Genomic DNA, 13,067 nt, shown 5'->3' with positions numbered 1-13,067 from the left:
CTGCACGTTCTCCCCGTGTGTGCGTGGGTTTCCTCCGGGTGCTCCGGTTTCCTCCCACAGTCCAAAGATGTGCAGGTTAGGTGGATTGGCCGTGATAAATTGCCCTTAGAGTCTAAATTTCCCTTAGTGTTAGGTAGGGCTACTGGGTTATGGGGATAGGGTGGAGGTATGGGCTTGGGTAGGGTGCTCTTTCCAAGAGCCGGTGCAGACTCAATGGGCCGAATGGCCTCCTTCTGCACTGTAAATTCTATGTAAAATTTAGAATCTTGTTGGGACATATCTGCATTTGCATATCCGGTTACAAATGGACCCAGATTTTTGCCACAACAGAAAGCCATCATGGTTAAAATGGCAGATGCGCCCTGAAGTCCTAAGTTCCGCCCACAGGGAGTCTTTTTGCAAGAGCGGGACTGGAGTTCACACATGCATGCTTTACGGAGGTAGCTGGCTATTTAAATCAGCAGTTACCTCGATTGAAGGGAGATTTTGGTAGGCCAGGAATGTGAAACCCAGAGTGTACAGATTAGACAAGGTAAGAACAGGTCTGAACTTGGTGGAATTCATAGAAACATAGACTCCCTACAGTGCACCAGTGCCAATCCACCTAACCTGCACATCTTTGGACTCTGGGAGGAAACCGGAGCACCCCGAGGGAACCCACGGAGACACAGCGGAGAATGCAAACTCCACACCGACAGTCACCCAAGGTTGGAGTCGAACCCATGTCCCTGGCACTGTGAGGCAGCAGTGCTAACCACTGTACCACCGTGCGGCCCGATAGATTGTCAGGGTATCCCTTTGGAGAGGTAATGTGCCCCTTTGGATAATAACTCAGGACACCTCTGGACGGGGTTAGGGGTCTTTATCATGGTGAAAATCCAGGCCCGCAAGTTGGTTTTGTATTTGTGTATCATAATTTGAATTTGGTTGATTGCAGAGCTGAAGGGGGATTAAGCACCGATAAAGCACAGGCCTCAGCGGCGCCGGACGAATGTCGTAGCCTTGTCTCCAGTCGCCCTCCTCAGACTCCAGAACAGTGAGTGATAAGAAATTGCTTACATTTCTTTAATTACACTTCACACACTAAAGCTGCAGCCCAAAGGTGAAATGTCCCTTTCAGATATTCCTAATATATCACATTACTTGAAACAATCTGTAGTGATCCTCGCCTGAGTGTGTACAGAAGGGGCTGATGGGAAATGGAAGTACCACTAGGGGGCAGCACGGGGACATATAAGAGTGACACCGAAGGCCCGCCCTCGCTCACTTTGGCTGGAGAGGCAGTGGAGCAGGACAGGGACAGAAGTTGAGCTCAGGGCTGCGAGTGTGGTCAGGCCTAGTTGCAGAGCATAGAAAAGCAGTATCTTTACAAGTGCTATTCTGTAAGTAAAAGCTAACAAAGTCATTTATTGTGGAGCACAATAAACCATCCTTCAACTGCTGAACGACTTCTAGCATTCATTTAAGAAACATAACACAATCCAATGCTATGGATGCTATTTATTTTGAAAGAACATTCCACAATTTTCTCCTTTTATCTACAGGAGTGCAGGGTTGGATAAGAAGTATGCTGCACGATGCCTGAAATAAAGTCTTGCTTTATTTTATTTTTGCATTTGACTCAATCAAGTAAAATGTTTGGGTTGATTGATCACTAATTTAATCATTTTTACTTCAACAGTGTTACAGTAACTTGTTAAATATGACTGATACTTATTAAGGTTTGCAGCCATCAGTATCTGAGAAGGACTTCAAATCTGTGTACCAAGTCTAGGAGCCATGCCTCATATTTCTATAACTTTCTGACAGTGCAGATTGAATCAAATTCTGTGGAATAGAATAGGAACCCTCCGGAAGGAAAACTCATCAGCCATATTTTATGCTCATATCTAAGCTGTCTGGGTAAAACAGTCAAAGCAGCAATATAGACTACAATTTCTACAGTGCAGAAGGAGGCCATTCGGCCCATTGAGTCTGCACCAGCTTTCTGAAAGAGCACCAACCCTTCCGCTCTATCCTCGTAACCGCACCTAACCTACAACTTTGTGTGCCTTTGATCTGTTGAGACAGCTGAATCTCTTCTTCAGCATCCCTAATGATGTCCTCAATAATAATCATGGTGGTCCCATTGCTTTGATCTTGAATTACTCAATCTGGACAGGTTGTGAGGGATAGTCATATAGGAGCTATTTCTTATAGTCTTTTTTTTGGGTAGTTTAATATTGGAGTAGATGATAAATGCATTGTGACAGCTTGATTCTGTTTTTGTGATCAGATGATGTCTGACAATACACAATGAATGGCAACATCTGTGGTCAGTGATGCCCTGGATATGAAGGGAGCTAGCTACTGCCTGTTACTGAGTGGTCTTATTCTGATTGAAAACATCTGCCACAAACAGGGCCCTGTGATCATAGAATACAATCCTTACAGTGCAGAAGGAGGCTATTGGGCCCATCGAGTCTGCACCAGTCCTCCAAAAGAGCACCCCACCAAGGTCCAATCCCCTACCCTAACCCCGCAACCCCACCTAACCTTTGGACACCAAGGGGCAATTTAGCATGGCCAGTACATCTATCCTGCACATCATTGGACCATGGGAGGAAACTGGAGCACCCAGAGGAAACCCACACAGACACAGGGAGAACGTGCAATCTCCACACAGACAGTCACCCGAGGTCAGAATCAAACCTGAGTCCCTTGCGTTGTGAGACAGAAATGCTAACCACTGTGTCGCCCTCAAGATAGGCTATGTACTATGAATGGGAGTGATGTCCCCTGTTCCACATTGGAATGAGCCAGTAGCAAACCAGGAATAAACTATAAATTAGCTTTGCTGATATTAATCACCTTTAGGGGCCAAGCCCTCACATTGAGGGGCTAGGCACGCGCTGGAGTGGTTCCCACTCCGCCGACTGGCATGAATGGCCTTTGGCGCCACGCCAGCTGGACCCGAAAGGACTTCAACGGCCGGCGTAAGTCCGCGCATGCGCCGGGGTGTCAGCGGCTGCTGACGTCATACCGGCACATGCGCAGAGGAGGGGGTCTCTTCCGCCTCCGCCATGGTGAAGACCATGGCGAAGGCGGAAGAAAGAGTGCCCCCACGGCACAGGCCCGCCCGCTGATCAGTGGGCCCTGATCGCGGGCCAGGCCACCGTGGGGGCACCCACCCGGGGTCAGATTGCACCGCGCGCCCCCCCCCCCCCCAGGACCCCGGAGCCGTCAGTCCTGCCGGTCGGGTAGGTGGTGTAATCCATGCCGGTGGGAGAGACCTGTCAGTGGCGGCACTTCAGCCCATCGCGGGGCGAGGGATCGGAGAAATCCGCCCAACGTTTTCAGTTTCATTTTGGGCTATGTGTTAATGTTATGTAAAGTGACAGGAACCCAACTTGCAAGTAAGGCAATGTTAAGAACTTCTATGATTGCAAATTATCTACATCTACTGCGGATTGTTCTTTGAAGTGTTGGGATCGGTTCCTGGATTATGCAGGGGTTTACTCTGAGGCATCAGCATGGCAGAGAGATGGAACAGAGGCTGCAAAGAGTAAACTTTGCATGATGCTCTCTGCCAAATTGGAGCCTGACTCCTCCATGTTCCTTGGCAGTGACAGAAGGTATCTTTAGCTGAATCCCTTGCAGCAGGCCTGGTTTGCAACCTTTGCCTCCAATGAGTCATAGAGTTTGACAGCACAGAAGAAGGTCCTTCAACCCATTATGTCTGCACCGGCAATCGAGTACCTATCTATTTTAATCTCATTTTCCAGCACTTAATCCATAGCCCTGTACCCTATGAGCTCACAAGCAAACAAAGGATGTTGGGATGGGAAATGAGAGGCCATACCACTTGCAGATGCTCATCTTGATAGTTAGCAGGATGAGGCTGAGCTGGGAGGTGAGGAGGGGCAGAAGGCAGGAACATTCCATCATGTTCACAGTTCTCAGTGGTGCTAGATGGTAATGGAATCTGTTGCAAAGTGACGGAAATCCATCTGCTCCATAAACCTCAGGTCTTACAGGCACCCTGCCCCCCACATGCTCCGCTCTCCTCCCTTCTATTATATGCCACCTTGTCCTTAAAGATGGAGGGAAGGATTTGCTGTGCTTGGGTGAATAGTTGGAGGTATGTGGAGGAAATCAGAGGTGAGGGGTAAACTGGCAGCATTGGTAGGTGTGTTGGATTGAGTTAGGGTAATTGGATTTTAGGTGTGAATGGAGATCCAATCAAGTAGGCTGCTATGCCTGGATGATGTTGGGCTTCTTGAAGTGTTGTTTGAGCTGCACTCATCTAGGCAAGTGGGGAGTACAACATAACACTCCTGATTTGCGCCTTGCAAATGGTGGACAGGCTTTGTGGAGTCAGGAGGTGAGTTACTCTCCATAGAATTTCCTGTCTCTGATCTGCTCTTTTAGCCACAGTATTTATATGGCATGTCCAGTTCAGTTTCTGGTCAATGGTAATCCACTGGATATTTTAGTGGAGGATTCAGTAATGGTAATGCTTTTGAATGTCAGAGAGGAGATGGTTAGATTCCTTCTTGTTGGAGATGTTAATTATCTGGCACTTGTGTGGTGTGAATATTACTTGCCACTTATCAACTTGTTAGGAAACCAAAGGTAGTTTTAAGGAAGTTATATTTGTATGGGTAAACATGAGAAATAAGTGTTAAGCTTCTTGGTCTCTGTCTCTTACAAGAGGTCAAACAGTTCTGTCTCAAACACTCTACTCTGTAACATGATTCAAGACGATTTTATTAACTAAACGTCAATCAAATACACTATGTATTGCAATTCATATGCTTTACAAATAATCATAATTGTCCTAAAACTTTCAGCTTTGGGCATAAGTAGATATTACCCCATTAGACTGGTCAGGTTCTTCTTTGGAGGTCTTTCTGTTCACTGAGGTCAACGAGAACTCAGGATGCTGTGTGTGAGTCGTCACTAAAGAAATGGCCTCAGACCTCGAATACTTATAGGTCTGTATGTGTATTCCATTGAAGAGGTCATGCCTTTGTGTTCTGATCTGAGGGGCCGGATGACCTGATTCTCCGAACCACATGGTCCATCCTGCAGACATTGGGCGCGATTCTCCCAGACAGAGAGAAATCATAAAGCTGGCGTCAAATCCGGGCGGGTTTGACGCCAGCCTCCCCCTCCCCGATCGGGAACCGATTCTGGTTCCCGGTCGGGGCTAGTATGCCGCGGCCGTGAACTCCGGCATTGCGGGCTTAACGAATTTCGTTAAGCCCGCTTGCCAGAGTTTGCGCCGGCTGACGCGTCACATGATGTCAGCCGCGCATGCGCAGATTGGAAGACTCCAACCCGCGCATGCGCGGATGACGTCATCGCGCATTTGCGCAAAACCCGCGCATGCGCGGGCCGGGATGCCCCTCAGCCGCCCCGCGAAGTGATACAGCGGGGCGGCGGAAGGACAAAGAGTGCGCGGGAATCGGACCCGCTGCCCGCGATCGGTGGGCACCGATCGCGGGCCCATGGCACCCTTGGCACGGCCGTGGTACTGCCGTGCCAATCGGTGCCATGGTTTTCAAAATCGGGACTTTACGGCCGTTTTTACGAACGGCCAGACCAGGTGTGTTTGCCATTCGTAAAAACAGCCATAAAGGGCTTGGACTTCGGCCCATCGGCCAGCTGAGAATCGCTGCTGGCCGTAAAAAACGGCGGCGGCGATTCGTGTCGGGAGTCGGGCGTGGGGGGGGGGGGGAGAATAGCGGGAGGGCGTCAGACTAGCGTAGCCGTAAAAATTTACGAACCCCGCTATTCTCCGCACCGTCGTCAGTGCGGAGAATTGCGCCCATTGTTTTTCCAATATTCAGACTTTGTGGTTTCAAGTGTCAGGTCTTGCCTCAGTCAACACAAGCCTTGATGAGGTCTCGTGGTTAAGGTATTGCATCCTGCCAGGTTCAAGATGAGCCTTGATGGAATCTTGTGGTTAAGGTATTGATTTGTGCATTTGAGAGCATCCTGTTTTTGCAATTTGCAACTCTTCTACAAATGGGTAATTTCAAAGATGACCAAATTTCCGAGCATGCCTGTAGTAAGTCATTTAGCATAACCTGGGCCTTATTGCTATGTAAGGCATAGTTTTAGGTGAGTTTAATTTAATGTTTCTGTATAGAATCTAACATATACTTGGATTCATGCTGGTAAAAGATATTTGTGTGTGTGTGTTGGGGGGGGGGGGGGGGGGGGGGGAGGTTAGTTTCAGTTCCAACTTGGATTCTATTGTGATACACGGCGTGAAGAATAAATATAGTTACTTGGCAATTAGTGGCCCTTGTAAGGAAAATAGATCCCTTTGTTCTTTAGTTTTAGCTGACAGCTACAATAGTTGGTGACAGGCAGCTAGAGTGGGAACATCGCTCTCAGCTTTTCTTGAAGAAAAGTCATACACTGGAGTAATGTTTAAGAAAGCCGTTGCTAGAAAACTAAAGGACAGCTACTTAAGGAAGCTAGAGAAATTAAGAGGAGTTTCCAGAAGGTCTGGATTTAAAGGAACAAAGAGGAAATGGGAGCAGAACAGGGTTCATTTCAAGTCACAGAACTGAGAAGGAATCAGTTGGTGAGCATGCGCTCGAGAAAGATTTCTGAAGTAATCCTAAAGTTTGGAATGTTTTACTACAGTCTGGGCAACAAATCTTAAAATAAATGGGAGAAAGTATTGGCTGGATATCAGAAGTTGTGTAATGGGGAAGACAGTCAACGCAAAGAAATCCTAAAGGTGTTGGTACAAAATCCTGGAATAAACTCACTGTTAAAAGTGGAGCAGAAGCTTTGTTCAAAAGTGTAATTTGTAAAACCTCGACTGGATTACGGATTTCAAACCGATAACTGAAGATATTCCTGCGAGAGGAGATTTTAAAGCGTATTTTGGGAGTGAAGTTTGGCAACTCTCATTTGACAATCATCTGGGGGTTTCAGAGGAGAAACTGCATGCTAATGAGACCATTGTAGCTTCAAATGTACTTTGTCATCCGTGTTAATCTTAAAACCTGTGTTAATCTAAGAGGGGAGTAAATATTATAATCCAATTGTTCCATGTTGAATATTTTGTTGTTCAAACTAATTAGTGGTCCTGTGACTCTTTTCCTCCATATTTGATTTTTTTAATAAGTAAGAGTTACGATCTTTTGAGCCAAGGTTCCATTCTGGGTCCTTCCTGTCCAATTATAACATGAACTGGGATCGTAAAAAACTTGTCATCAAAAGCTCTATTTTGGAATAAATATGACATTAAATTTGATAGTGCTCTCAAAATTATCGAGTTCAATCAGGCATATATATTTTCAGCAAGTAAAGGTAGTTTTAAGTGATTTGTATATTGGAAATCAGAAATAAGATATAGATTTAAGTGAATTTAATTTGGTGTTTCTGTATAAAAAAGGGTAAACTCCAGTTAGATGAATGTTAAACAAGGGTACTTGCATGTATGGGGTTTTTATATTTAATTTTAAACTGTGGGGGTGATTTTGAGCCCATGTCCACCATCAGCCAAAATGGTGACGTGGATGCAAAATCTCACGAGAATCATGAAACGAGGTTTTCTCCAGCGAAATCTTGTTTCCCACGCTCTTGCCAGTGACGTAATGAGATTCACGTCCATGAAGAGCGAGAACCTCAGTTTAATAGATGTCCATACATTTTAATCTCATTATTGATTTCTCTCTCACAGAATATTCAAACCTCGCTCATGAAACGTCACATGAATGAGATGAATCAGTTGAGGGATTCCCCAGGCACAAATATGAGTTTAGCCCTCAGGGAAGGGGGGCATGCCCACTTAGTGCTCTGGCACTGCACCTTGGCACTGCATGTCAGTCTCCACCTGTGCCAGGGCAGATGCTCCAGGGCCCCCTAGTGGGGTGAGGTTCATGTCAGGTTTGTTTGGGGTGGGAGGACCCTCAATGCTGATGGTGGTGGGTGTTGGAGGAGCAGCCCCTGATGCTGATGCTTGTGGTGGTGGAGGTGCGGGACAGGAGCCCCTGATGCTTTTGGTGGGAGAAGGGGGAGGTGCACCGATGTTTATGCTTGTGGTGGTGTGGGTGAGGAGCTCCCAATGTTGCTTGTGGTGGGGGATTGGGGGTGTTACCCCCGTATCCATGGGGGAAGGGGGGTGTTGCTCAGGGCAATCTATCAGGCCTTGCCCCACAAGTGACAGTCTAAATCAAGCCTCCTGAATTATTTTTTCAGAGTGGCTCAAAATCTGGACCAACAGCTCGGCTGTGCAGCTGGAGAGCAGCATGTCGGGATTCAGTCAGAACCTGACCATCTGAAAAAATATGGGAAAATTCCGCCCTGTGTCTCTACTGTGCTTAGAGAGTTTATGATAGGGAAAGACAACAAAAGCTGAAAGAAAGAACGAGCCATTGCTTAGTTACCAGGAGCTACCTTTAGAGGAAGAAAGACCGTTGAATCATAAAATACAGTGCAGAAGGAGGCCATTCAGCTCATTGAGTCTGTACCAAACCTTTGAATGAGTACTCTTCCCATGTCCACTTCCCCATCCACCCCGCCTTATCCCCAAAACCCCAAAGCCTAACCTGCACATCCCTGGACACAAAGGGGAAATGTAGCATGGCAAATACACCTAACCTGCACATCTTTGGACTGTGGGAGGAAACGGGAGCACTCGGAAGAAACCCACGCAGGCACGGAGAGAAAGTGCAAAGTCCACACATCAGTGACCCAAGGCGGAATTGAACCCAGGTCCCTGGTGTGTGAGGCAGCAGTGCTAACCACTATGCACCCGTTTAGTTTGGTTCTCATCTTGTGAGTTTAGTTTACCTGAACCCATAGCAGTTGGAACTGGGAAGCTAGAAAGTGAACAGCTCTCTCAGCTCTGCTGGCAGCAGAAGCAGAACGACGGAGTAATGGGCGAAAAAGCAAGTCCCAGAAACTAAAGAACAGTTAGTTCTAGAAACCAGGGAATTAAACGATATGTTCCAGGAAACTGGAGTTAAAGGAACAAAGCAATTGGAAACTCTACAAAGGTACTGCTCATTGAAGTTAAGGACAGAGCTGAAAAGTGCAGATCTGGTGACATCAGCTATTGATAAGCCAGATATCTGAAGTAATCCTAAAGTTGGTGATATCTTATTACAGCCTGTGAGCAGTATTCAGAATAATTGTGAAGCAATTGGTGGCTGGGTACGTGAGAGATTATAAAGAAGTTGGAATACACATGACTATTCAAGGCAAAGGAATACCGAAAGGCGAATTAGAAATCCTGGAAGTGGATCCTTGCTAGAACCAGCTGAGGGAATTTTTTGAAGGAAGATAATAATAATAATCTTTATTAGTGTCACAAGTAGGCTTACATTAACACTGCAATGAAGTTACTGTGAAAATTCTAAGGCGTTCCTTTTCTAGAGTAGAGTTTGGAAACACTCATGCGGAAGTCAGAGTCCAGTGAGATCAGGTGACTCACAGTGTAATAATCATCTGGGGATATTTGAGAAAAAATCAACAGAAGATGAGTGACATCTGCCACTTGATTTCAGAGAGGAGTGTGTATGACCGTAGCTAGCCTGTTGGGCTACAGCGTCTGTGTATTTACTGAGAACATTATAGCAAAATATATATTTTGTAATTTGTGTTATCCTTAAAATCTATGTACATTTTTGTAGATAAGTGGGAGTGAAGGATTATTGTCAAACTTTTCATGTTTAATAAAAATATTTTAGTAACACTTATTGGCTGCGATTATGTTCCTCCACATTTTCTAAAAAAAAAGTAACAGTTATAGTGCTTTAAGCCAGGGGTCCATCTGGGACCTTCCCGTTCAGGAATAACATCAACTGGGATCATAACAATATATATACAGCATGCTCAAAGCTACCCCGCACACTCGAAGGTATCAAATGCGCTCAATAACCCGCATTGAAAAATATAAGGAAATTAATTACTTAAATAATATCTGAATTTCTTCGGTTTTTCGTTTTGTACAAATAAATTGTTCCACTATGCAGCACATGCTGGAGAGCACCACCCGATCCCCTTCAGTACTTTATTGATTTTAATCTCAGGGTCTATATTTTCCACCCAGCCACTCCCAAGTCTCAGGGTCCCTCTCCACTCCCCCCAACCTTCCTCTCATCTTGGGGTCTAAACTCTACTCCCTCTCCTTCTAGTCTCCAAACTCTCCCGCCTCTCTCCCTCGAGTCTCCAAACTCCCCCCCCCCCTTCCACCAGCCTCAAAACCCTCACTTTCTTCCAGACTCTCTGCCCTTCCCGTCAGCCTCTCACCGCTCCAAATGCTTATCCTTCCAACCTCTTCCCTTCCAAACACCCCTTTCCTGCAGGTTCCTCCCCTGAAAACTCCCCCTCCCTCCAACCACTTGCTCCTCCAAACTCTCTCCAGCCTCTAACCCTGCCCACCCCTCTTCCAAACTCTTTCCCGCTCCTGATTTCACTCCAGGCCTTGGAACCTCCCGATCCCCTCCAGGCCTTGGGGACTTTTGATCTCTCCTTTTAAGAAGTGCCGGCTGGCTTTCAGTATCACAGGTGAGCTTTAAGTAGTGCTAGCCTCATATGAATTTTGTCCTCTGCTGAGGTGTGTAAACATTCCGCAGCGCATTTAGCCTGCAAATGAACGCTGGTTAATTGTTCCCCAAGCCCAATTTTGAGATGCGTCAAATTTAGCCATGTGTCATAATTCCAATGGTTTTTCATGATTGAGCTTTTTGCATGCAATGTACTGTGTAACATAAAAGGTTCCAGCATTTGAATGTATTTGCTTTAAATATAATTGTGTCAATTAACTTTTTGTTAACAGATTATTGTCTGTGTTTTTAAAATTAATAGTGAAGAACAAATTCCAGGAGCTCTTTTGGGCAGAAAAGACTTTTGGCGCAAAATGTTTAAATCGCAAAGTGCTGCAAGTGATACAAGCAGCCAATCTGAGCAAGACACCTCTGAATGCACAACAGCTCATTCTGGAACCACGACAGACAGACACTCACGCTCACGATCCAGAAGAATCTCTCTGAGGAAGAAACTCAAACTTCCCATAGGTCGGTTCTCTCTTTCTTTCAGCCACATCATGTCCAGAACTGTAACAAACTGTAACAGGTTGTATTGTTGAAAGTATATAAAGCATACATAATATGTATTGGTTCAGGTGGAAAAAATGATTCAAATTCAGCTAGAGGGCAGCACGGTGGCGCAGTGGGTTTGCCCTGCTGCCTCAAGGCGCCGAGGTCCCAGGTTCGATCCCGGCTCTGGGTCACTGTCCGTGTGGAGTTTGCACATTCTCCCCATGTTTGCGTCGGTTTCTCCACCACAACCCAAAGATGTGCAGGTAGGTGGATTTGTCAGGCTAAATTGCCCCTTAATTGGAAAAAAATAATTGCGTACTCTAAATTAAAAAAAAATAATTCAGCCACAAGAAAGAGATTTTTATTGAAAGATAAGTTTCAAATAAAACAATCCCCCCATCCTTATTTGCTTTGATAACCTCTTGCACATTAACTTTCTCATGGAATTACAGAATGTTAACACAGAAGGATGCCATTCAGTCCATCTTGCCTTTGCCAGCTCCCTGCATGAGCAACTCAGCTAGTCCCACTCCCCTGCCCTTTCCCTGAAGTCCTACAATTTTTGTTTTCTCATCACATGCTTATCCAATTACCTTTTGAAAACTTTGATTGAATCTGTTTTTACCAAATTCACGGTAGTGCAAAACAGACCTTAATCACTTGCTGTATGAAAAATATTTTCCCATGTTGCCATTTGTACTTTTGTCAAACACCGTAAAATGGTGGCATCTTGTTCTTGACCTTTACCAATGGAAACAGTTTCTTGTGATCTACTATGCTCAGACCCGTCATGATTTTAAACACCTAGCAAATCTCCCCCGCATCTTTTTTGTCAAAGGAGAACAACCGTAGCTTCTCCAATGTAGCTACATAACGGTCTCTCATCCCTCGATCCATTCTCGTAATTTCATTCTGAATCTTCTGCATTATTTCAAATATCTAAGGAACTTTTTAACATTTTCTTCCAACTTAAATTCTACCTGGAATCACCTTCACTGCTCGGCTGTGTGCATGGGCAAGTGCAATAGGACATCCTGGGTGAGGTTATTAGAATTGCACTCCGTACTCCAGATGGGACCTTATCATTAAAAATCAATGGGAAAGGTTCTTGGGATTAAACCACATGTTCGCTTGTTTAATTGCACTGAAATCAACTGACGTAAAATAGACCTGACGGGAAGAAATGTGTAGTTCAATTAACATGAGAGGAGAGGACAATCTGAGTTTGCAATTTAAAAAATTGCATATTCCTATCCATAAGGATAAGTTCTGTATCGCACTGTTCACCTTACCGCCTTCACCAAAGGTGAAAAAAGAAACACCATAACCTGAGGGGAGTATTAAAATTACTAGAAACTTCTCTTTAATTATCTTGCATGCTGGCTAATGGCAGTTAAGCTTTTTAAAAAAAATAATTTCACTGTTCCTTCTTTGTGAAACTCAAAATGGAAATGATTTTTCCAATGACTATTTAATATCAAGACTGCAGCTAATAACAAGGCCTCGCTGTGGTTTTTTTCAATGCTATTGAGAAGGGAAATTAATAAATTGAATAACTGACAGCGTGAAGTGGATAAAACAAGATTATTATTTTGGAGGCAGAACAAAAGAAAATATTAAGCTGGTTAAAAATAGAAATGTGGAAATGCACATTTCTTTCTGTGACTGGAGATAAAAAAAGATTAACCACTTGTGGTGACCTTCAGTCCAGTCTTGGATCTGCATTATTTCCTGGTTTTATTTTGCATTTTCAGTATTGATAATTATTTTTCTTCCTGTATATAGCATGGTTGGTGTGATACGTGGTACATCTGATCCTGATCTACATTATAGGATAATGAGGCCCGAGATATGATCACTATCCCATTTATAGAAATATCTGTAGTACCCCAAGGCCAGCACACTTCCTCTGTGCTAAGATCACTGAATTTATTTGAATTAAAGGCCCTCCCAATAACGTGATGAATGCAGCTCAGTAGTGCTCCAAGCACTCAATGTCCATTTACAACTAGT

At 44.8% G+C, this 13,067-nt stretch overlaps 1 protein-coding gene across 12 annotated transcripts in view; it reads left to right on the top strand.

Moving 5' to 3' along the window:
- Positions 1 to 13,067, top strand: part of LOC119960968 (protein unc-80 homolog) — a 475,408-nt gene that overhangs the window by 188,571 nt on the left and 273,770 nt on the right. For all 12 annotated transcript variants that reach the window (XM_038788541.1, XM_038788566.1, XM_038788560.1 and 9 more), the window contains 2 exons: positions 938 to 1,036; positions 10,822 to 11,030. In XM_038788541.1, the coding sequence (XP_038644469.1) occupies positions 938 to 1,036; positions 10,822 to 11,030 (308 nt within the window). The remainder of the gene's footprint in view (positions 1 to 937; positions 1,037 to 10,821; positions 11,031 to 13,067) is intronic.

This window comes from Scyliorhinus canicula, chromosome 2, assembly GCF_902713615.1.
Source record: "Scyliorhinus canicula chromosome 2, sScyCan1.1, whole genome shotgun sequence".
NCBI lineage: Eukaryota > Metazoa > Chordata > Chondrichthyes > Carcharhiniformes > Scyliorhinidae > Scyliorhinus > Scyliorhinus canicula.
Note: the sequence above shows the minus strand (reverse complement) of the source record. Positions and strands in the feature narration are given on the sequence as shown.